This window comes from Pteropus alecto, unplaced genomic scaffold, assembly GCF_000325575.1.
Source record: "Pteropus alecto unplaced genomic scaffold, ASM32557v1 scaffold21, whole genome shotgun sequence".
NCBI lineage: Eukaryota > Metazoa > Chordata > Mammalia > Chiroptera > Pteropodidae > Pteropus > Pteropus alecto.
Window position 1 is genome coordinate 5,001,535 of NW_006436282.1, and position 25,027 is coordinate 5,026,561.

Below are 25,027 nucleotides of genomic sequence, written 5' to 3' on the forward strand. Positions count from 1 at the left end.
CGTCCGCGATGCGGAATAACCGCGCCGGGCCTCGGAGCTGCAGGCTGCCCGAGGGCGCGCGGGGTCCTCCTCAGGCGCTGGGGCCTCGCTGCAGCGGCGGGTTTGTGCGGAGCTGCGTCCTCGCGGTGGACTAGGGGCACAGCCAGGTGTCTGGAGTGTGGGAGTCGCCCTCATTTTCCTGGTTTACCCGGAATAGCAACGTGCCCGCTTCTGTTGTACTCTATCAAATACTTTGTAAAGGGCCTGTCACTCGGTTAGCTCTGTTCTCTGCATGTAGGAGTAATGAAAATTCCACAAGAGGGTGAATAATGCCTCTCATGTGTGCCACGAGCATTGTTAAATTGCTTAGCAAATGACTGCCTTTCCAGGCCTTTTGTTTAACTTACTTTAAGGGAAATTTGGATATAGATAACAATGCATCTCGTTGAAGATGGTTTTTATGAAAATTCTTGAAACTGCCCCTTTTATTGTCATGGTAAGAAAATTAGAAGACAAAAAAAGATGTAAAAGGGTGATTGGACCCTTGTACACTAAGTATTATAGATCTTCATAGTCCAGTAGCTACACGGGGTTGAGGTGTGCTGTCAGTGTAAAATACACATTAGATTTGCAAGACCTGGTACCGAAGATAGTAAAAGTTCTCAATTTTTACACTGATTACATGTTGAAAAAACAATATTTCAGGTTAAATAAAGCATTGTAAAATTTCATCTATTTTTAATTTTTAAATGTGGCTACTAGAAATTTTACATCATGTGGCTCACTATATTTTTGTTGGAAGATGCGGTTATAGATGTCTGGTGAGAAACCAAATCAACATGGCTTTCCTTTACTCAGAAACCATTGACAGGAAGTGAGCAATTGTTAAACTTGAAGGTGAGGATCTAAGTATAAGCTGTAATTGTTGCAGATCCCACTCCTTCCTCCCCTTATTTTTCAGTGTCTCCAACATTTTAAAACATTAAATTTCAGAAATGTTTACGGAATTTGTAGCGATACAGCTCTATGATGCGAAGAACTCATTTGATTGTCATAACTTAGTGAGATGAAAGAAAACAGGCTAGCTTCTATCCCCACTTTATAGTTTTGAAGTATTAAGAGACTTGTTAGTGAGTGGCTAGAGGTCTTCTGACTCCAGGCTCAGTTTTTTTTGCTCTCTACCATATTCCCATTGATCTATGTTGATGAGCCAGGATCCATCTATATTGTGTGTTGGATTGTAAAGAAGTACATTTCTTAAGAGTGTACTTATAGATGCATCTCTGTATTCAAGCCTAGCTTATGGTGTGTAACTTGGGCAGTCACACAAGGCCTGTCATTTAGAAGGGCTGGCACTTGGTTTAATGCTCTGCTGTTAATTTTTGAACAAAGGGTTTATGTATTTGCATTTTGGACTGGGCCCCGCAAATGATGTAGCTGGTCCTTTCTCTATGCATTAGTCTAGGGTGGGAGTTGGGAAGTGTTGGACAAGAACCAAAACATCTGGTATTCGTTTTACTCCTATGCAAAATGAGACAGATTTGCTAGTCTGTAACTCTCAAGGTCTGTGATTCTGTATGAATTTCTATAATCAGATTTTGTAGATGGTAATATAAGTATTTTACGTGCATAACACCAGAAGAAATGCTGATGATTCTCCATTGAGAGTCCTGTAAATTGAATAGTTTTAAAATTACAGTGACACTTCCTATTTGTTGTTTAAGATAAATTTTTTCATGTGACTTTAAATTTTCTTACCATATATCATTCATGTAAAAACTGGTTTTGAATGGAAACCTAGATTTAAAATATGCTTATTTAAGCATTTGTCTTTTAGCGAGATAGGAAGATGGGCCAGATCTTCCAATTAAGAAATTTCCTCTCTTTGTGAGGGTATTAATATGAACCCTTACGAGACAATACTTGTTACTTTTTGTTTTCTTAGCTACTTCCTATTACACGAGGTGCCTCTCTTCCTTCTCAAATTTTTAAATTATCTTTAAGATTGGACATAACTTCAGCACTAGAATACAGGCTTTGTGAGACCATTATGTTAGTCTACTTGTGCCGCCATAACAAAATACAGTAGACCCAATGGCTTAAACAACAGAAATTAATTTTTTCAGAGTTCTGGAGGCTGGAAGTCTGAGGTCAGTATAAAAGCATGGTCCAGTTGTGGAAAGAGCCCTCTTCCTCGCTTGCAAACAGCTGCCTGTTTGCTGTGTTCTCACATAGTGGGAAAGAGAGTTTTGGTGTCTCTTCCACTGTTTAAAAGGGCACCAGTTTTATTAGATCAGGGCTCTACCCTTATGACCTCATTTCACCTTAATCACCTCCTTAAAGGCTCTGTCTCCACTATAGGCAAATGGGGGATTCGGGCTTCAGCACATGAATTTTGAGGGGGACACAGTCCATAGAAACCAGGGACTTTATCTGTCCCCGTTCACTACTGTGTTCAAAGCATTTAGAACAGAGTCTGGAACATAGAAGAGGCCCAATAAATACTTAGAGTAAATGAAAGTGTATTAGCATGATACCCTCAGAGTGGCTCACTGTGGTCTCATGCCTATCATTGAAACCAGTTATGACAGTGGGCACTTTGCTTTTGGGTGGACCCAGACTCTACTAGGCAGGGTAATGGGTAGAAGCATGAGGAGATTGTTAAAACTTGGAGATAGCACTGAGAAGTACCGGAGGGAGCATTTGACAAATGCATTTGTTTAACAATTATTGTGTATCTACTGAGGGCCAAGCTCTGTGCTGTACTAGAGGTACAATGGAGGGCAAAAGATTTTACATGCTCTTACGGAGATTATAATCCAGTAGGAGAGACAGAGAGGCCTATTTAAAGGGAAGGAATACTGTTCAATGAAAGTATATATCTAAGTAATTTGATGTAGACTGGGGAGGGATCGAGGATGCTTGATGTCAGGCTTAAGCAGGTTTTAATGTTAACTTGGCCAAGAAGGGAAGGAAGAAGGCTGCAACCAAAGGGACCAGTATTTGCAAAGGTATAATGGGGGTGGTTTACATTCTAGGAATTGAAAATGATAATGTAGCTGGAACATCATTAGCAAGATGGAGAATGGTGTGCCTTGAGGCTGGAGCAGTAGACTGAGGCCAAACATTTAGAGTTTTATAGGTTATTTTGAAGATTTGGAACTCTACACTAAGCAGTTAGAAACCATTACAGGGTTTAAGCAGAGGTTAGATAACCTGGTTAAGTTTGCATTTTAGAAAGATCACTTTAATAGTATATAAAGATGAATTTCATAAAGGCCAGAGTGGAAATAGGAAGAAAACAATTGCTGAACCAGCACTACAGGCCAGACATGTTGTATACCTTAATTTCTTATGGAGTCAGTCTGCAGAGCCATGAGACTTGGCAGCCTCATGGAGAGGAGGAAAGAAGACATTAAATAATAGGATTTTCTAGGGTTATAGAAGGCAAAGGCAAAATGTCAAGGAAGTGAAGAAATTGAGGATGTTAGTAAGAATATAATTGAAATGATTGATCTTGGGTTTCAGAATTGTTAAGGAAAAAGCCATTATAAGAATTCTTAGAGATTTTTCCTAGTTATCTAAATTTTATGTCTTTTGAAATTCTAGACTGATAATTCCTGATGGAAACTTTTACAAGATCAAAAAGTAAAGCAGGTATTATCGAGTTGAATTTATTTAGTATATCTTTATTAGGAGTCCATGCCATGCTTCACATCTGGTACAGGGGGTAGAGAGATGAATGAACCATAGCTTCACCCTTTAAGAAATGACAACACTGTTGTGCAGATACCAATTGCCACAAAGATTGTAAGTATCTTTGCTCATTTTTAATCCAGATTGTAACCTCTAGCCAGATTTGGTTAGAAACGTTTACATTTTTGTAAGTAGCTTTTATTAATAAAATACCATTTTTAGCATAGATATTTTTTAGTTAGTGCTTAAATTATTATAATCTTTTCAAAAATTTCATTTTAATACTTATTTAAAGTTTATAGAATTGAAAACTGAAAGAGCCTCTAATGATCACTTAATTCATTTTCACAAAGTGCAATGTGTATGTATTTTAGGTACACACAGTGTGCAATTTTAGGTAAAACAAGCATTTTTAATAGTTATATTTATTTTAATGTATTTTAGGGAAAAATATACTTAGAATATCATGCCTGTGATTCATGGACTTTATGATGAACTTAAAGTCAGTTTTCAGTTTTAAAAAATGAGCCAATTTAAAGAAAAAAAATAACCTCATAGGTAGTACATGAATGACTGAAGTTTGAGGAACACTAACCTAAACCAATTCTTATGTTGTGTAGGTGAGAAAACAAAAGGACTCCCAAACACAAATGGCTTTCTCTAAGGCATGTAGCTAATACATGTCAGAGCTAGGAATAGAACTCAAGTCTGGTTAGTACCTTCTAGTGTTTCTAATGCCATAGGACTGCTTATTGTTGAAAGCTAAGAAAGAGACCTCTGTCGTACTAGGCATTGTATTTTAAGTCTTTACTGTCTGTTATGGTGGCCATTTGTGGCTACTTATATTAAAGTTAAGTAAAATTTGAAATTAGTACTATTTATATTTCCAGTGTTTGGTGGCACACTTGTGGCTAGTAGTTACCATATTGGACAGTACATATATAGAAAATTTCTATCATTGCAGAAAGTTCTAGTAGATAGTGCTGATCTAAACTATTGCATAGGAACATGATTTGTAAGACTTTAAAATTTTACCCCCTTCAAAGAGATGATACATATTAATTTACTCACCACACTGAAGTTATTTTAACCCTGATGTTAAATTGGAGGTACTAGTAATAGTGCAATTAAGATCATTGATCATGGGAAATAAAGCCAGAATGGAGTTCTTAGATTCTCACCAGTTCATCTTATTGGGGGAACAACTTCTTCTCTTTTATCAATAAATATTGTCTTGAATTCATAGCATATAGAAGAAATATAAATATGTTGAAAAATAGAGTACCTGTATAGAGAATTTCCTAACTTTCTGAATAGTTTATTCAACTTAGAATTATATTTTGTTAACATTTTAAACTCTTTATTTTTAAACAGATATTCAATGAATGGACCTGACTGGACACTTTGAGCACATCAGTAATCATGAGTGGTACCAAACCTGATATATTGTGGGCACCACACCAGGGTGATAGATTTGTTGTGTGTGACTCAGAACTGAGCCTTTATCATGTGGAATCTACTGTGAATTCAGAGCTCAAAGCTGGATCTTTACATTTATCTGAAGACTCTGCAGCTACATTACTATCAATAAATTCAGATACACCCTATATGAAATGTGTTGCCTGGTATCTCAATTATGATCCTGAATGTCTCCTGGCAGTTGGACAAGCAAATGGTCGGGTTGTACTTACAAGTCTTGGTCAAGATCATAACTCAAAGTTCAAAGATTTGATAGGAAAAGAATTTGTTCCAAAACATGCACGACAATGCAATACTCTTGCATGGAATCCATTGGATAGTAACTGGCTTGCTGCTGGTCTAGATAAACATAGAGCTGACTTTTCAGTGCTAATTTGGGATATCTGCAGCAAATATACTCCTGATATAGTCCCCATGGAGAAAGTGAGGCTTTCAGCAGGTGAAACCGAAACAACATTATTAGTAACAAAACCACTTTATGAATTAGGACAGAATGATGCTTGTCTCTCTCTTTGTTGGCTTCCAAGGGACCAGAAACTTCTCCTTGCTGGTATGCATCGTAACCTAGCCATATTTGATCTTCGGAATACAAGCCAAAAGATGTTTGTAAATACAAAAGCTGTTCAGGGAGTGACAGTAGACCCATACTTCCATGATCGTGTTGCTTCCTTCTATGAAGGTCAGGTTGCAATATGGGATCTTAGAAAATTTGAGAAGCCAGTTTTGACTTTGACTGAGCAACCAAAGCCCTTAACAAAAGTAGCATGGTGTCCAACTAGGACTGGTCTGCTTGCCACTTTAACAAGAGACAGTAATATTATTAGATTATATGATATGCAGCACACACCCACTCCTATTGGTGATGAAACTGAACCCACAATAATTGAAAGAAGTGTGCAACCTTGTGACAATTACATTGCTTCCTTTGCTTGGCATCCAACAAGTCAAAATCGAATGATAGTTGTAACTCCCAACCGAACAATGTCTGACTTCACTGTTTTTGAAAGGATATCTCTTGCCTGGAGCCCAATTACATCTTTAATGTGGGCTTGTGGTCGTCATTTGTATGAATGTGCAGAAGAAGAAAATGATAATTCTTTAGAAAAAGATATAGCAACAAAGATGCGCCTTCGGGCTTTATCAAGATATGGACTTGATACAGAACAGGTATGGAGAAACCATATTTTGGCTGGAAATGAAGATCCACAGCTCAAGTCACTCTGGTATACTCTGCACTATATCCTTTGTGTTGTAAATTTTGAGATGAATCACATGTTATTGATGTTTACTGAAAAGTCAGTCTGTAAATATGCTGAATGTTTTATATGCAAATACAAAGTTACATAATACTAAAATTACAAAGTAAAATTGTTTAAAACTGTTGAACTTGAAATACTGCTTTACAGGTCATGTAGGTGGAAGAAAGTATATCTCTATAATAGAGTAGAACCACCTTGCACTGATGCTTATTATGAATTGGCTTCAAATCAAAAGTAAATTTAGCTTTGAAATATTTTATTATGCATCTTCAGTAGTATTTCCTATGCATTTAAATACTTATGAAGCAGTATACAGAAGACATGGATCAGAAATCTCCAGGCAACAAAGGATCATTGGTTTATGCAGGAATTAAATCGATTATAAAATCATCTTTGGGTAAGAAAATTTTATTTTATGCAATATGTTTATAATTTTTATACTTTTATTTTTTCCTCATTATTTAATTATTTCAGGATAATATACATAACTATTCCTCCTCCCCTTTCTTTTGGTTTCTGATTAGATAACTTAGTGAATTGTTGAGTTAAATGCATAATTGTTTTTATATCCAAAATCCTATTTGGAGGGAGTCTTGGTTCTTTAAAGTGATATTGACATTAAATCCACTTATTTATTTTATTTTCCTCCTTTTATTTTTTAATTTTTTAATTACAGTTGGCATACAATATTATATATTAATTTCAAGGATGCAGCATAGTGATTAGACATTTATATAACTAATGAAATGATCGCCCTGATAAATCTAGTACCCATCTGACACCATACATAGTTATTATATTATTGACTATGTTCCTTATGCTATCTTTACATTTCCGTGACTATTTTGTAACTGCCGATTTGTACTTTCATTCATTTATTTAATGTTATTTTTTATGAAGACTCACTTTAAAATGTATTACGTTAGATGATTTATAGGATCTTGGTTGTTAGTTCAAATTTTATCACAGGATTTTGCTTTTATAGAAATTAAATAAAAAGATTTCTAACTGAAGGAGACTCTTTTTTATTTTGCTGCCTGCTTTCACTTAGCTATCTAATGGCGAGGTCCATGTAACTATGACTTGAAGTATGATCTTATCTAAAGGAGTCATACCTGAATAGTCCTTGATGATTGAATGAATGCGAATTAATGTAGGACTGAAATTGATAAACTGTTTAAGAGTAAAGATGATAAAAGAACCAAACTTATTTTTTTCACTGACTTCTTTAAACAGTTGTTCTTACTGTTTTTATTAGAATTAAATTGTACCTTATGTTTTAATTATGTCCCCAACCGAGGATTCAGTATATAGTTTTTGATAGCAGTCAAATTTGGGCCTAGATCAAATTTGAGCCTGCTGGTAGGAGAAGTTATAAATTCAACTTGATTTTTAATACAACTTGCATGAATACTATACAAATAATACTAAATAAAATGCTATTTTTTAATAATAGGTTTAGCATTTTAATTAAACTTACAATTTTTTTAAAGGAAGGACTTTCACATTACTTTGGTTTACATTGCCGAAGATGCATTAGACTATTTATCTGACTTGTTTCATTTTGGTTTTCTCTCATTAGCTCTCTACCAAAAAAGTAACTTATTATAAATAATGAATGAGTTCAATTAGAAACTTCTGTTTTTTATTAATGTAAGTAAAAGGGCAGATATACTGTATTAGCCCTATAAATGAGCCTGAATACTACGGTTCATGATTTTAGAACCACTGCTGCAAAGAATTAAACACCAAGTTTATAGAAATTTTAGTATTTTAGCTGCATAGTAGGTCAGACCACATTGCATTCTCAATTATTCTGAGGCTTGTTGTTGTTGTATTTTGATCTATTTTAGGGAAAAGTCAACAAACTATCTTGAGGAAAAGCAAGGGGAAAAATGTAATATCTAGGTATAGTTTCTGATGCAGTAGAGGGAAACAGTATTGTGACTTGAGTCATGAGTAGTCTTCCTCCAAACTGAAAAAGACTACTGTTGAAAGATTTCCTCTTTGCTAGACTTACAGCTTTTGGTTTGGTTTGGTTTGGTTTATATATTTTTTGTTTCTACAATCCAAAAGTAATAAGTAGAGAAATGACTGTCAAAGATGGTAACCTTGGTTTCAATATTTTATTTGGCCATACTCCTTTCTCTAATCGTATCTTTAATAATTCAACACATAGTAAATCAACACTCAGAGCCATCTTGCCCACAGTAATTTATTAGAGCACACAGCTATATTTTAACTTAGGTGACAAATTAGATAGAGAGATAGAGATAGATAATAGATATAGATACATATAGTTCTTACTATGTATTAGACATCATGCTTGTTGCTTTCTCTATGTTACTTATTACAACTAAATCTATTCACTTACTCAGCAGATATTTATCGCTTGCTCAGTATATGCTAAGACATTTTAGGAACTGGAGACATAACTATCAACAGGATAGATACGTCTCTTCATGGATACTGAACAAGATAGCTATCATCCCTTCTCTTGGAAGTTTACATTCTAGTTCAGATTATGGACAGGTAAATGGGAAGTTATAACATGAGGAAGAATAGACAGTTATGTATAGAAGAATTCCTAGTCTGGTTGTAGAGTTTAGGGAAGGCTGCCCAGAGGAGGTAAAGGCAAAGACAAGGTCCAGACAGGGAGCAGCATATGCAGTGAAACCAGAGCAGAGAGAGCATAGCATGCTCAGTATTGCTAGAACAGAACATGAGAAAGTGAAGAAAGAATGAAGACTGGAAAGGTAAGCAGTGGATAGCTAAGGACTTAGAAGTCGTAGTAAGGATTTAGGGAGATTTATCCTATAACAAAGAGAATCCAAGGAAAGATTTTGAAGAGCAGTGACAGAATTAGATTTGTGTTTTAGAGCTGTCACTCTTTGTGAGGAGAATGAAGGAAGATCAATATTGATAGCAGGGACCTCAGATAGAAGCCACAGTAATCAAGCCAGATACGGTGTTCTTAATAAGGTTAGTGGCAGAGGAGCTAGAGAAATATGGATGAATCAGAGATTGGGACAAAATTTAATGATTAATTGGATAAAGGGGATGGAGGAGAAGGAAAAGTGAAAGTGCACATATATTTAGCTTAGGAAACTGGATTAATACTGGTTAGATAATAATAGGGAGAGAAAAAGTTTATTATGGAGTAAGTTGAATTTAAGATAGCTAGATGGAGATGTCTAGTGGGTAAAAAATTTAGGTTGAATTGAAGTCATCCATTTAAAATAAAGTCAAGAAATTCAACTATACAAAGGAGGATGAAGGTTAAAACAGTAGCAGCCAGCGAAGCTGGGGTCAAAGGAGGGCTCTTGTGTTGCTTTGTTTTCGTTTTTAATATGAGATTGATTTAAGCATGTTTAGATGCTAATGTAAGGAACCCCATAGGAAGAGGTTGAAGATGTAGAGAAAAGGGGATGAAGAGAAAAATTCTTAGGAATGGGAAGGAATGGGATCCAGAGCTTTAGGTAGGAGGATGTACACCTCCTTATTTGTTAGAGGAAAAGGTGAAAGGTATGCAGGTTGCTTAAGGTTCAGTGACCAGAGACAGAGGTTTTTCTACCTGATGGCTTTTCTTTTCAAAATGTAATAGGTTTGCTTGTTGAGAAAGCGGGGAGTGCGTAGAGAAAAGATGAGAGAGAGTTGTCTTGAGAAACATGGGAAGATTGTGGGGCAATGTCGTTTTACCAGAGGAAAGAATAAAGAACAATAGGGCAAGAGAATTAAGGATATTGGCAAGAGAATGATTCATTTGTTGGTCCTTGGTATCCAACTTGGATAGAGAGGAGAATGACAGAAGACTGGTGAGTAAAAATATGAGTGGTCAAGAGATTGTAAGGTGGAAGAATATAGAAGTGAGATTTCTGGAAGGCTTTGAGGCTGTGGTTAGAAATTGGCTCTTGTGGTAGAGGAATAGTTTGGAGTGTGTTCATGAAAGGACTGGTTAATCTTGGAGCTGCTGACCGCTGGAGATAAGGAAGCGAAGGAATGAAGAGGCTAGTTTATTGGGCTGACTTAAGTGTTGAAATCAACCCGGATGAAGCGAATGCATACTCTGAGGGAATGTCTTACAGAGCAGTTTTCACAGAGTTGTCACTAGGTACAATCTCTTCCTTTTAAGATGGCAGAAAATTGCATAATAAATTATGGTCAGCTTTCTAACATGATGAAAATATTTTTCATAATTAAATGGTAAACTCTGATCTAGAGAACTCATCTATTCAGAATTACTTCAAGGAACAAAATAGCTAGGATTTAGTATTTTTAACAACAAAATGTTCTTATAAACACTGGATAATTTTACTGCTTTGTTATATAGTTGTAAAAATGCAACAAATTAATATCTACAAATAGCATAGTGTCTTATTGCTTGGTATAGTATATGAAACAAATTTTTAATGTTTTTTTAATGTTTAAGTGGACTTGTTTCTCATACAAAACCTCAGTAAAATGTTGATTCTATTTTTTAAATATAGGACAATCTCAAATTTAGGGGATACAATTTTGTCATTTTAGTATTGCATAACATGCATAGATTTTAATTTTTTTCAGAGATTGTTAAAATTATATATTTAAAAATTCATATAAAAAAGTTCACATACAGATTTACTTCCTTCAGTAATAAGTTGTTCATATTTGTTCACTGGATTTTTAAAAATTCATACGTGTTAAAAATCATAATATAACTAAATACTTAAAAACTGACAATAATATCACATAGCTTATTTGCTAACCCTAATTACCTGTAGCATAGTTATAAAGCAGTAAGAAGGTCTCTGAGCAGCCCAAATTTTCTACCTACTAGGAATGAACTCTTTGGATTCATTTGATCTCTATTCCGTGACGTAATTTCTATAAAGTAAGAACTCTAAGAAACAAATATTAAACTGTGAGGAACCATTTGAAAAATAAATTGCTCCTTTTTGTTCACCTGTTTTAAAATTGTTATTTTTACCATTAATTAGTTAATATCAGCATTAAATCCAAAATTAATAGTGGTGATATGAAAATAGATACTTTATAGTATATCTGTAGCTTATTCAACCTGAAATTTGATGACTACATTTAGCTAAGCAATTTAAATTTGTTATTCAGAAAAGTAATGTTTTGTTTAATTTTTAATGTGTTTGAATAACATTGTCATTTATCATTCAGAATTTTCTCATAGTTCTTAAAATTTCACTTTGAGAAGCTAAAAGTGATTCTTGTCTGGACTGATTTCCCTCGTGGCTGCAACTAGAGCAGGATCTTTCCTCATTTTGATGGGCAGGGGGTTCTCTTAAAGAAAGAAAACTTCTTTTCAGCAGTCTCCTCCTAACTCCTTGAACTGAATTGGTAACAGTTTCTAATACTAAGGTTAAAAATAAGTAATTTCGAGTGTAATTATTTCACTTTTTTAAATTTCCAAAAATTTCCAAATAACTCATCTTGAAACTTTTTCATAAAACAATGATATTTGGTTTAAAATATGTCCCAAAATGCTGTAGACTTTTGCTACAACCTAACAACCATATAATGAAAAAAGTTATTTAAAAGTTGAATTAGGTATGATGGAGAATTTAGACTTTTGCTATGTACTAATTTTCCTCTTCCCAAGTGTTTAGACTAAGTGAATTTTAAGAAATAATGCTTTGCATTATATATAATATATATATTTGACTTGGAAATGACAACTAATTTTTAATATTTTTTTCATTTTTGCTTGTGTTTTTCCCTTAAAGCTTTGATCAGACTATTGCTGAAGTCAACTTTGGACAGTATATTTATTTTCTACAATTTGCGTTTGTTATCTCATTTCCATGTGTCTAGCTTAATTAGGTCATCTGTTCAGGGTCTCACAAGGCTAAATGAAGGTGTTGGTTAGGCTTTGTTTCCTCCTGGAGTTTGGAGTACTCTTCCAAGCTCATATAGGTTGGCAGAATTGGTTCTTTAAGGTTGTAGGACTGAGGTATCCTTGCTGGCTATCAGCCAAGGAACTGCCTTTAGCTCCTAGGGGCTGCCGACACTTCCTTGCCACATGGCCTTCTCACAGACCTTCTCACAACATGGCAGCTTTTACTTCCAGTCCAGGGGGAGAATCTCTTTAATGATCTCCAGACTCTCTTTTAAAGGATTCACCTGATTAAAACAGGATAATCTCCCTCTGATTAACTGAGAATCAACTGAATAACAACCTTAACACCCACAAAATGCTTTCACTTGTACTATATTCTGTTATTTAGAAGGAAGTCACAGATTCCACTTGTAGTCACGGGGCAGGGATTATACAAGGGTGTGGTTACCGGGGAAGGGAGGTGGGGTAGAAATCGTGGAGCTCATCTTACAATTCTCCTTACTACAGACAAGTTGAGTTATTTCTTAAAACACTTTTTTGTTATTGATCTAATTATTTAAAATGTATAATTACTATATTTTATGCAATTATATAAATGTAGAATTACCGTAAATTACCGATTTAAATTACTGCTAATAAAAGATGTTTGTAATGTTGGCTATCCTTTCTGCCTAATTTCTAATTCAGTTTATTCTGGAAATCCTTTTTGTTAAAGTAACAGGTAATTACATGATGACAATTTCACTGGCAAAACTTTCTAGAACATTTAAGAATTTGAGTTGCAATTAAATAGGGTCCTGATTTTGTCTTTATTTATTTAACTTTTATTTGGCACCAAGTATCATCCTAAGTGAAATTATCCTGTCATTAGGAAAAACTGCCTCAATTGCAATCTAAATAATGCTACAAGAATTGTTTAGATTCCTTATGAAAAGAGAATGAGAATATAAAATCTCCTGATTCAGTAAGAAGGGAAAAATTTTCAAATCATTCCTGTTGTATTTTAGCTTTAGTACTTACCTGAAATTTTCAAAGCACTTTGATATTTATGATCTCATTTTTTGATATATATGTATACATACATACATAGAGACAGAAAGGTGGGGAGGGAGAGAGAGCATCTGCTGGATCTCAGGCGCTGGGAATACCTTTCAAATAAAATAGACAAGATGCTTGCCCTTCTGGAGCTCATGTTCTAGTAGAAAAGAGAGGAAACTAAAAAATGAATTAGTAAAATATGGGAGCTTATGTTTGTGCTAAAGGAAATAGAGGAAACAATGATTAAGTTAGATAGTAGCAAGTGGCACCCTATTTCAGATTAGTTGGTCAGGGAGGCTTCTCCAAAGCGGTGACTCAGCTTAGGCTTTGACTGTTATTCTAAATAGCTCTTTTTGATAATTCAAGACAGTGTCCTACTTGGTAACATGTAAAATATTTTTGCTGTCATAAAATTGTGGCTGGGAAGTTGAATATTCAAAATCTGATGAAATATTTCTCTGTAAAACTGATTTTCCAAATATATTAAAAAAATAATAAAGCAATTAATACAAAAAATGTTTCTTGTTTTAGGAATGGTGGAAAGCAGCAGACATAATTGGAGTGGGTTGGATAAGCAAACTGATATGCAGAACTTAAATGAAGAGAGAATCTTAGCTTTACAGCTTTGCGGGTGGATAAAGAAAGGAACAGATGTAGATGTGGGGCCATTTTTGAATTCCCTTGTACAAGAAGGGGAATGGGCAAGAGCTGCTGCCGTGGCGTTGTTCAACTTGGATATTCGACGAGCAATCCAAATCCTGAATGAAGGGGCATCTTCAGAGAAAGGTATTAGGTTATATTCTAAGATACTTGCAGGATTCATAGAATCCTTTAAAGAAAAGATGCTGATAATTTCCAAAAGTCTAATTAATATATTTATGTAAGGTTTTAAAAAGAAATTAGCACAGTACTATATAAAAGTAAATACTAGCCCATCCCTTTTGTTTATGCTTTGGTTTAAGTTGTAAAAAAGGAAATGTGTCAATTGTCATTTTAATAATATAAGGAATGCTCATGTGTCCATTTTCAGTTTTTTCCTTTAAAGGTAGTTCACATACATTTTTAAAATGTATTTTCTTGGAGATTAGGACTACTTTAGTTTGCAAGCATTTTTATGGCAAACATTTGACTTTTATTTTTTATCTTTTGGATGGTTATTGGTTGACTTTTAGGAAACTCTGAATGACATTTTTATTTAGATTAATATAGATTCTTATAAAAATGATATTGATCAGCAAAAATGCTTATACTTGAATCTAATGATTTAAACATCATTTCCACTTAATATTTAAAAAGGAAGAAACAGTAAGATGTAATAAAGTTTTTACTCTAACATTTTGCAAGAGAATACTCAAAGAAATAAGTCTTAATCCAGAAATTCATTGTTTTTTTCTTATCAGGAATACTCACTTGAAAATTCTTAAGATGTATATAGCTATCAATTTTTAATACATCTAGCAAATTATTTCTAGTATTTAGAATACTTAATTCTTATTTGCTGGTCCATTTTGAAACCATTACAGTTCTGTTGTACCATTGAGAAAAACATGAAATTAACTGTAATATATTTACTTGCAATCTAAAAGTCGAAAAAGCTAATATTTTGCCCAGATTGACCTCTTTTCCTTCCCTTTTGCTGTCTTCCCCATTTGAGATTGCAATAGAAGACATGTGCTGATGGAAAAATAATTGATATTTAAAGCCATTTCTTAATTATAATTTTGCTATGACCTGAGAGCATGATGCTTCCCTGTCGTGTGTACCTGGAATATTTGGTGTTAGCTTTGAACACCCCTACTAATAATAAGGGAAAAGTATTCTAATGATTTTAATAATTTGGCTAAGGACTGAAGGAAAGATTTTCCTGAGTCAAATATTCCTTTCCATTTGGAAATAAATTGTTCTAGGCAGGATTCAAGGAAGATATTTCTTTGGTTTTTTGTTTTAATCATTAAAGACGTTATGATTTAATAAAGTAGGCAGAGAAAACAAGCACAGAGTAACTTGGGGAAAGTGTGTATAGAAGTGAAGAAGAAGGCTATTAAGAACATAAAGTGGGAAATGCTGTTTTATTTGGAAAATAAAATTATTAGGATCAGGAAACAAGCTGCTATAATAAATGTAGAAAAATACTTAAAAGTTAAAGGTGAGTAGTGTTCTCTTTCAAAGCTAAATTTGTTAGAAGACTAGGCAGCTGTAGGGCTGACTATCAAGTTAGAGCTTAGCAGCAGCCGCATAAACTTCTGAGAACAAATGTTTAAAAGACTTAGTAAAAAATGCTTTGTTGCGAATGTCTAAATACAATTCTGTGGTAATTCTGATAGTTAATTTTATCCTAGAAAAATTAAAAGTGTAATGAGAATGCTGAAATACTGGCTTTTAGTTCCTTGTAGTTAGAATAGATGGTAGGTAGATAAGTAGGTAGGTAGATACCTAGATACCTAGATAGATACATGGATACATAGATACGTAGGTATGTATTACATATTTAGGAATAGGAAAACAAAATAATTCTGAAAATTGCAGTCCTGAGATATAATATTAACACTTTGAAATATCTCAACCAACGTAAATGAACTTGTTGATAAAAGTTGGCCATGATACTGATTGTATGGCTTCACTTTTCTTCATTTAGGCCTTGAGCAATAACATACTATTTAGGAACCTGCCTGGAATGAGGACTTGAACATTAAAAGATGTCCTGCACAGAGTTTGCAATATGTACAAAAGTTTTATAAAAATGGAAATTTTTGCTTATGGTCCTTTCCAAATTTTCCAATTTGAATCAAAACCCTTATTCTAGTGAGCTTATTTTTCTGGGGATAAAAGCCACCTTCTGATCTTTATTTGTTTACTATTTAAGAACTGGAAGGAGATATTAAGATTTTGATCACTTTGATAAGCAGTTGTTTTTAATATGCAGGTGATCTGAATCTCAATGTGGTAGCAATGGCTTTATCAGGTTATACGGAAGAGAAGAACTCCCTTTGGAGAGAAATGTGCAGCACTCTACGATTACAGTTAAATAACCCATATCTGTGTGTCATGTTTGCATTTCTGACAAGTGAAACAGGATCTTATGATGGAGTGCTGGTAAGCTAACTTCTGTTTCATAAAGCTCTCCTTTTAAGGGCATTTTTATCTAACTGTTAAAATTTTCAAATGTCTGTTGCGTAAAATATTGCTGTGGTTTGGATGCATTTCCTATTATTTGAAATAAAAAAGTGACTTAAACATTTTTTGAGCAACTTTTCTTGAATGTGATTTCTGAAGTAGAGTTAGTTAGCTGATAGGAAACCGAACTTAATTTTTAAAACACTTCAGTAATATAATTTACAGACATAGAAGGAATACAGTTTTATTCTTTAGCTTAAGAACTGGCTCTAGAACTCTACAACTATATAAGCATAAATTTTATATTGAAATATTATTTTTAAAAGTGCATGTGTTTTTGCTAAGTAAATCAGCACATAATCACTTATGGTCAGGATGACCATATATCTTGTCTGAGTATTTGTCATTCTCAGACATGTTCTAGAACAGTTTGGAAGATAAATTATGTGATCACTACTTACAGTGGACTATTTCATTTTTTTATTATTATTTGGTCTTTTTATTGCTATTTTTTTCTCTTCTGCTTTAATAACCTATGACTACAATTACCAAATAGGTTCTTTATCACAATGTTGAGAAAGAAGGAATAAAGTGAGATTTCCTTATCAGTTTTTGTTATTGAGTTTCAAGCTTTATATTAATACCACAACTTTCTTTGCACTGTTGAGCTTCTTTCTAGCACTGAGAAAGCTTTCTAACGTCAAAGTTATTTCTATATTTTCCATCATAACATTTCTTATATACATTGCTCAAATAATTACTTTAAATGTCAGTTCCTACGAATTTATAAAAACATGTATTTTATTGAGATATCTTAATGAAAATTTTAATAAATGTTGTTAGTGTTCATTTTGGCAATTCCTTAGTTCATATATTTTTCCATTAATTTTAATAAATTACTATTGAACTTTTCTAACAACTTCAAATTAATATCCAAGAGTATACGGGGTTCTTTTTATTTTTACTATTAGTACTCTATTTTGTTAAACAGAAGACTTTATCTTGAAATAAAACGATACTCCCAAGAAATGCTAGAGAATGGAGACTAGAAAAAGAAGTAGATTGCTCAAATTTTAAATTGGTAGTTAGAGAATTGTCTGAATATCAAATTCTGTATTTAAATTAAGTGATCTATTATAAATACTCTTCTTTTTCTATACCTAAATGCAAGTTATTAGGTAAGGGATATCTTATCTTGAGTAGGAAGTTCATGTTTCCAAACTATTTCAAGAGCATACCTAATTATGCTTTATGTGTAAATAATTATAATTAACATTGTTCTTTTAAAAAATTGTCAAGTCTCAATAGTGTAAAGTACTGAATCGGAAAATCAGAAGATAAAGGCCTGAGTTTTTACTCTGCCACAGTTACCTTATCTGGTCAGTTAACTTTTGGGGATTTTAGTTTTCTCAGCTATAAAATGGGACAGATAATATTTATAAGTCTTTCCACATCAAAAGTTTTAACACATGCAACTGAATCTAAAAGTTAAATCCAGTTTGTATCAAATGTGTTTACTCTTTAGTACAGAAACATATATTTGCAAAAATACACTAAGTTAGGTATCAACTGAAGTAGTCTTATGCTTAAAGGAGGAAAACTATTTCATAGAATGACTTCAGTGGAAATAGGAATTTTCTACTTCTAAACTATTTTTTATTTATCACAAAATTGTACCTTTCTACATTTATAGTAAACATTTTTCTTTATTTTTTTTTTTTATCTTTTTTAAAAAGATTTTTTTTTTACCCCTAGAATACACCTGGTATTCCTAGGTGGCCTCCCATCCAAGTACTAACCAGGGGCCTGACCCTGCTTAGCTTCTGAGATCAGACAAGATCAGGCATGTTCAGGGTAGCATGGCCATAGACAATATTTTTCAAAATAGTGTTTTACAATATTGACAAGTATACACAAATTTAAGTATACATCATAATTCCTCTGAAAATTTTGTCACAAACCACCTATCAAATAGTATTTTACTATAGTCATGAAATTGTGTTCATTTATTTGTAAGGGTATGTTTTAAAACCAACCACTTTATATTTAGAAACATGTATTAATTTTCTTTCTAAATTCTGTACTGGTATAGTCAAACTCTTATCTAGTAGTTCACAGATTTCCTAGACTTGATTAACTTAGCCAAAGAAAGATTTCCTGTTTCCTCAAAATTAGTTTTTATGATGGAAAGATTGCATGGCATCTTAAATTTGATAAACTGTACATCATTGCTTATATTTCCTGTTGGAGTTAAGTATTAAGACTGAACTGGAATTTTTAAAAACTTATCTGGTCAGTATTTAAGCAGTAAACTTACTTCATAAGGACAGTAACCTTAGCAGTGAGCTTCCTGAGAATTAGATTATAAAAGGCATCTTAGGGAATCAATGGCTCTGCCATTGTATATACAATAGCATTAATACTTTTGAAACTAAAATTACATACTACATATATAAAATATTTAGTCTTCAAAAATTTAAAACTCAGAGCACTTAGAAATAACTCCTTGCTTTTTCTCTTTTCAGTATGAAAACAAAGTTGCTGTACGTGACAGAGTGGCATTTGCTTGTAAATTCCTTAGTGATAGTCAGGTAAGAACTGATTTAATTCAGTAGTTGAAGTGATTAATATTTGCTGTCACTGGATTAAGAAACTAATCTGTACATGGAAATATGTATGTATGAGATATGTATAAAAATTCTTTTAAAAAGTAAATCATCTCTATTAGATAAGATATTGTAAATGTACATTGTAACTAAATTTACTTTTTTAAAGAATGTTGGCTTAATATTTGTTTCTGCTTTTAGGAGTGAGATTGGTCTGTATATAAAATGTTAAACTCACCCCTTAGGGATGCTATAAAAGCATTCCTTTGTTTTCTAATATAATAAACAGGTACTGAATACATATGCTCTAAATACAGAGAGAGGAGGAAGAGAGACAAATGCACGTAAACAACTAGTAATACAATGTATTATATACTCTAGTAATGAGAAAGTGCTGGGAGAATATAGAGAAATCTCGACTAGAGTTTGGGATGGAATGAAGTTCAGGGAAGACCTTACAAGAGATGGTTATTTTTGATAATCTTGACGTTCCCTTTCAACTCAGATCCTATTCTGTCTTACTATAATAGACAGCAAGAACTTTGCAGCATAAGAACAGTTCAATTTAAATTTAAAATTGTAAACCCTCTATGGTTCTTTTATTGAATAATTATCAAAACATAGTTAATGCCTTGCCTTTTTAAAAAAAATATTTTAAGTGATCATGGATGCTGCATTGTAATTTATAATAGACACAGACTTCTTAGCGATCACATATCTAGATTTTTTTCCAAGGACTTTTATTTTAAAATGTTTTTTATTAAGAATAAAATTATTCTAGATGTAGAAGTTTTGAAGTACAAAAGGTATAGTGAAATGGATTGCTTCAGAAAAAATCACTTTGAATTTTCCAGTTAAATAGATACATCGAAAAGTTGACCAATGAAATGAAAGAGGCTGGAAATTTGGAAGGGATATTACTTACTGGACTTACTAAAGATGGAGTAGACTTAATGGAGAGTTATGTCGATAGGACTGGAGATGTCCAAACAGCAAGTTACTGCATGTTACAGGTTAGTGCATCATGGCAGCAGTTTAAAGAGAAAAAAAAATAAGTTTAACCACATTCTGTATTTTCTTTTCTCATTGAGTGGGTATGCTCTTTTGATTGTTTTGGATCTTTAGAAGGCATTTAACTTTAACCTAATCATTTGGCTTACAGAGGACTTCTGCCTCATCTTACTGTCCCTTAGATTCCCACATTGGGTTGTCCAGTTTTTCCGTTCACTTCGGGAAGTGTCAGTCTTGATTTTATGTAAAGCTCAAATGGAGCAGAGACACCTCTTTCCACCTTCTCCAGTTTACTGAACTGCACCTTCTGCAGGAGAGAGAGGCAGGTTATCCCACAATTCTCTTAACTCTTGTTTACCCTTTTTATTATCAGTGGACATGATTTGGGTATCCATTTCATCTATCTTCTCTGTTTTTACTGTCCAGTGGCTACAAACAGATTCCTGGCAAAGGTTCCCTTTTAGTTTACTGTTGTTGGAAATTTGGTGAAAATTTAGAGCATTTCACTGAGATTTTCTGTAGCCCTCCAGCTAATCAAATCCTTTCATGCTTGATGTCTTCTTTCCTGTTCTCATCCTTTTATACAATATTATAGGATGCCATGTGCTGGGTAAACATAGTAAAATGCCTTTTCCCCCACCCTATTTTCTTATGAACAAACCACAATGTAAATTTACCCTAAGGTATCAGGCCACTGTCCATGGAAGGAAAGGTGGCCATCTAAACATAATGCATCATTTTTTTCTTACTAAAATGAGATGACATCTGTTAAACTGTAGATGTATGGCTACAGAGTGCAATGGATTGCTAACCTTTTAACAAAATTTATAAAATATATTTAAAATGCAGGCAAGTATGTAATGGGATCTTGTTTTTAAAAAATCTCATATACAGCTGCTTTTAATGGAATATTTTCTCGAGTTATATGGTCAAAATTAAGTCTACCATCTTGTTATTTGTTTTCCATTTTTTTCTTCCTTTTTTCTGTTCCTTTCCTGCCTTCTTTTGGGCTAATTGAATATTTCAGTAATTCTTTATTTCATCTCTTGGCTTTTTAGCTATACACCTTTTCATTATCTTTTTTTAAAGTAGTTGCTCAGGTTCTAACAATATGCATTCTTAACTCATTAGTCATACTTACCTCCTCATACTTCATGTTTCACACCTGATACATTATGCTTCCTACTCCACCCTTTCTCTTTCAGACCCCACACCTAACACTTTCTGCTTTTTGCTTCATATTTCATGTTTCACAAATGTAAATTCCATTTGTACACCCTCTTCCTATTGTCATATATTTTACATCTACAAATGTTATAAATTCCAAATTTTATTATTTTTGCTTTGAACAGTTATTTTTATATAAATTATGTGAAGAGTGAAAACATGAGCTTTCATATTTATTTACTTATTTATTATTCCTGCTTAGACCAATAGACTCAAATTTTATCGGATATAATTTCTCTTTGGTCTTTCTCTTTAGCATTTCTTGTACGGATTTACTGGTGACAGATTCTCTCAGCTTCATTTTAACTGAAAATGTCCATTTTATTCTTGTTTTGCTTTCACCACTTAGATGTAGTTTTATAGTCTGGTCACCATTGTTTCTGATGAGAAGTCAGCTATTATCTTTGTTTCACTATGTAATGTTTTTTTTTTCCTCGGGCTGCTTTCAAGATTTTCTTTTTGATTTTCAGCAGTTTAACCTTGATACCTAGTGTGGTTCTTTTTATCCTGCTTGTGATTCACTGAGCTTCTTGGATTTGTAAGTCATTGTTTTTCATCAGATTTGGGAAGTGTTCAGGCATTATTTCTTTTCTTGGACTATATTACATATATATTAAACCATTTGATATTATCCCATTGGTATCTGAGACTGTTCATTTTTCTTCCACCTTTTTTTCCCTTTTTCTTCAAATGGAATAAATTCTACTGATTTTTTCATTGACTCTCCTGTCACCTGCTTTCTGATGTCAATATTTCCAGAGAATACTTAATTTTAGTTGTACTTTTTAGTTCTAGAATCAGTTTTTTTATAGTTTATATTTTTCAGCTCATATCCCTATCTATTCACTAATTAAAACACTTTCTCTTTAAGTCTTTGAACATGTCCAATAGCTGCATTGAACTCATTGTCAGCTAACTCTAACATATGGGCTATTTTAGGTTTCTTTTTATTTTTTGACTGCCTTTTTCCTTGACTTCAAGCCACATTTACCTGTTTATATGTCTACTGATTTTCATTGAATACTGCATGTTGTGAACAGTAACATTATAGAGCTCTGGATCCTTTTACCTTTTTCCGAAGAATTTTGGTTAATGCTTTTGGAAGTTCAATTACTTGTTCACTTTGGTTTTATATTTTGCTACTGTGGACCTGTTGTAAGCCTAAGGAGTTTCGCAAGCCCTTCTAATTTGGTCAGATTTAATCTCTGAACTGTTTTCTCTGCAGATTTTGTTAGAGCTTGATAATAGATTTTATTGGGACAGATCTAGAGACTTACTAAATATGAATTGACCAAATTCTTTCTTAGTTTGTCTTTACTGTCACGTAAGACACAGGAGTGGGAGTATGAAGATTTCCTGTTTTTCTGTGAATTTTCTTTTCAAACCAGATGTTGTATTCTACTTTAATATTTAGTTCCCACTAAGTTGGTCATAATTAGGACTAGAGTAGATGTTTACTTTTTTAAGAAATGAAGTTGTCAACTAAATTTTTACATGTTCTTTTAGCTAAATTTAACTCTGGTAATTGAAATTACTACCTAATTAATAGGTGAAAGATATGCTGCTTCTATTTTGATGGAATGTCTAAAGATAGATTGATTTATTAGCTGTTACAGATTTCTTCTATTTTTTTCATAAGTAAGATGCATGCTGAGTTTTGAAATTTTCTATCTGGCTACCAAATACAACTGAGAAAACTGTACTTCAGATTAATGCCCGTGGCATCATTGGAGTCGAGGCTTTCTCTACGTTCTTCATCATGTGAAGTTTAGGAAGATATGCTGGACAGGGCTAAAATATTCTGTGAGGACCTAAAAGCAAGCATAGGTGAAAAGTGAAATGTCACAGCTGCCGGGGAAAATACAGGTTTAGGGAAAGTCTTACTGGCAAGAAATTAAATTTCTTAATGAGAAGAAATCTAAAGTAAATTTAAGGAAAACAAATTTTCATTATGGCCTAGGGGCATAAGAAGGAGGAACATTTTTGGTTTGGTTTTATTTCTTTTTACTTTTTAAGGTGATAAATGTATGTTTTGTCTGTGAGCAAGAGAAACAATAGACAAGTTTAACTTTCAGATAAATAGATGTACAAAAAACAGCATCTTGGTTTACAGTGCATCTCTAGATATGAAAGACCAGGCTTAGTATTACTTTAAACGTGATTAAGCAGTTTTGATGTGCATTCAGATTAGATTGTAAACAAATTTTGTGAACCTAGAGGTTTTAATTGTTGGGCCAAATAGTGTTCACATCATTCTATACTGCATTCAACCAGGAAGGTGAATTATTTGCTCTTGGGTTTTTAACCTTCAGTAAGAAATAGAGAATAATATTTCCCTGGCCAGATATAATGATATATACAGTTCATATTTCTGTCATTAGTATAGGTCAGCTTAAGGTAAATTAATGGAGTTTCTATCAATTATTTATCTATATCTTCACTAGGAGCCAGCTTTTGGCAAAAAGGAGGCCTCTTTCTTCTCTGTGACTCATACTAACTTGTTACCTAGAATCATCTGGTTTATCCAGGAAATTTTAAAACTGAAATAACTCATATTTTCTTTTTAGGGTTCTCCATTAGATGTTCTTAAAGATGAAAGAGTTCAGTACTGGATTGAGAATTATAGGAATTTATTAGATGCCTGGAGGTTTTGGCACAAACGAGCTGAATTCGATATTCACAGAAGTAAGTTGGATCCCAGTTCCAAGCCTTTAGCACAGGTAAGTATGTGATTTTAGAGAGAATAAAATCGTAACATGTACCTAGTAGTCCAGCCAAAAATAGAAGTGTTTCCAGCATGTTATGTGAGATAAATTTAGAGTGCAATTTAATAAATTAGTATTAGCTCATTCTTTTGTTTATATTGAGTTCCCATCTATGTCTTTATCAATCTCAGACTGCATTTTGTCCTTGATCTTCCTATTTTTGTTGATCCTGCCACTTCCTAGTAATCATCTCAGTGGCTTGAGCTTTAGTCTGAGACACAGCAAAACACTGCAGGCTTAGTGGATTTTAGGCAAATCCAAATCAGCCCTCGGGCTGTCTGAAGTTTTCCAGTATATTCCAAGTTCTTTCAGAATCTAAACTATTATATGATCTTATAAATTCCATTTATGTATTCTTTTCTGCACTATAAGGCAGGATTTTTTTAACAGTGTATACATATATATCTATATGTCTGATTACACATGAAAATTTTAGTTTTTTTTCTTTTAGCATTAATTTAAAAAAAATCATTATCTCATAAAGCACATGACATGAGATCACTATATATCTAAGTTCAGACATTAAATATCAGATATATCCTCAATGTGAGCACTGGATGGTGCTATTTTCTTAATTTAGAATGAGAAATTAGTTCTATTAAAACAATTTGAGTGTTAGTAAAATAGCACAACATGATAATATTTGTTACTGATCTATATGATAAGTGTTCAAGAGCCTAGGAGTTTAAAATAAAAGCAAAATGAACAGTTTCTATTGCTATTATTTTAACGTTTTTAACTATTTACATTATTCTTTTTATCTTAGGAAATGAGTGTTTTCTTTACAAGAAAATTTTGTTCAGGAGATTATAACATAGAACTTTGTGTCAGAATTCATACTGGGATATTTTTTAATGTCTAGTGTGAACTCTAAAACGTTGGGAATCTAATGTTACTAAGTTTATCTGTTGTACATCAGTGGTATTAGGAAGAATATAAAACTAAACAAAGGTGACAGAAAAGTACTCAAATAATGTAACTGCTAAGTTGAAATAAAATGAGAGCTAG

The 25,027-nt window shown here is 33.2% G+C and overlaps 1 protein-coding gene and 1 pseudogene across 3 annotated transcripts in view; one reads left to right on the forward strand and one right to left on the reverse strand.

The window, feature by feature from the left end:
• Positions 1 to 3,543: 3,543 nt before the first annotated feature.
• MIOS (meiosis regulator for oocyte development) overlaps positions 3,544 to 25,027 on the forward strand; it is a 30,842-nt gene continuing 9,358 nt past the window's right edge. The window contains exons 1-9 of one of the 3 annotated variants that reach the window (XM_015589493.2): positions 3,547 to 3,789; positions 4,296 to 4,386; positions 5,050 to 6,391; positions 6,712 to 6,810; positions 13,828 to 14,082; positions 16,220 to 16,389; positions 18,936 to 19,001; positions 19,871 to 20,029; positions 23,822 to 23,974. In XM_015589493.2, coding sequence (XP_015444979.1) covers positions 5,098 to 6,391; positions 6,712 to 6,810; positions 13,828 to 14,082; positions 16,220 to 16,389; positions 18,936 to 19,001; positions 19,871 to 20,029; positions 23,822 to 23,974 — 2,196 coding nt within the window. In that variant the 5' untranslated portion in view covers positions 3,547 to 3,789; positions 4,296 to 4,386; positions 5,050 to 5,097. Of the gene's footprint in view, positions 3,790 to 4,295; positions 4,387 to 5,049; positions 6,392 to 6,711; positions 6,811 to 13,827; positions 14,083 to 16,219; positions 16,390 to 18,935; positions 19,002 to 19,870; positions 20,030 to 23,821; positions 23,975 to 25,027 lie in introns of all 3 variants that reach the window. The other 2 variants (XM_015589494.2, XM_006911937.3) reach the window with 2 other exon arrangements.
• Positions 18,164 to 18,281, reverse strand: LOC112479945 (annotated as a pseudogene).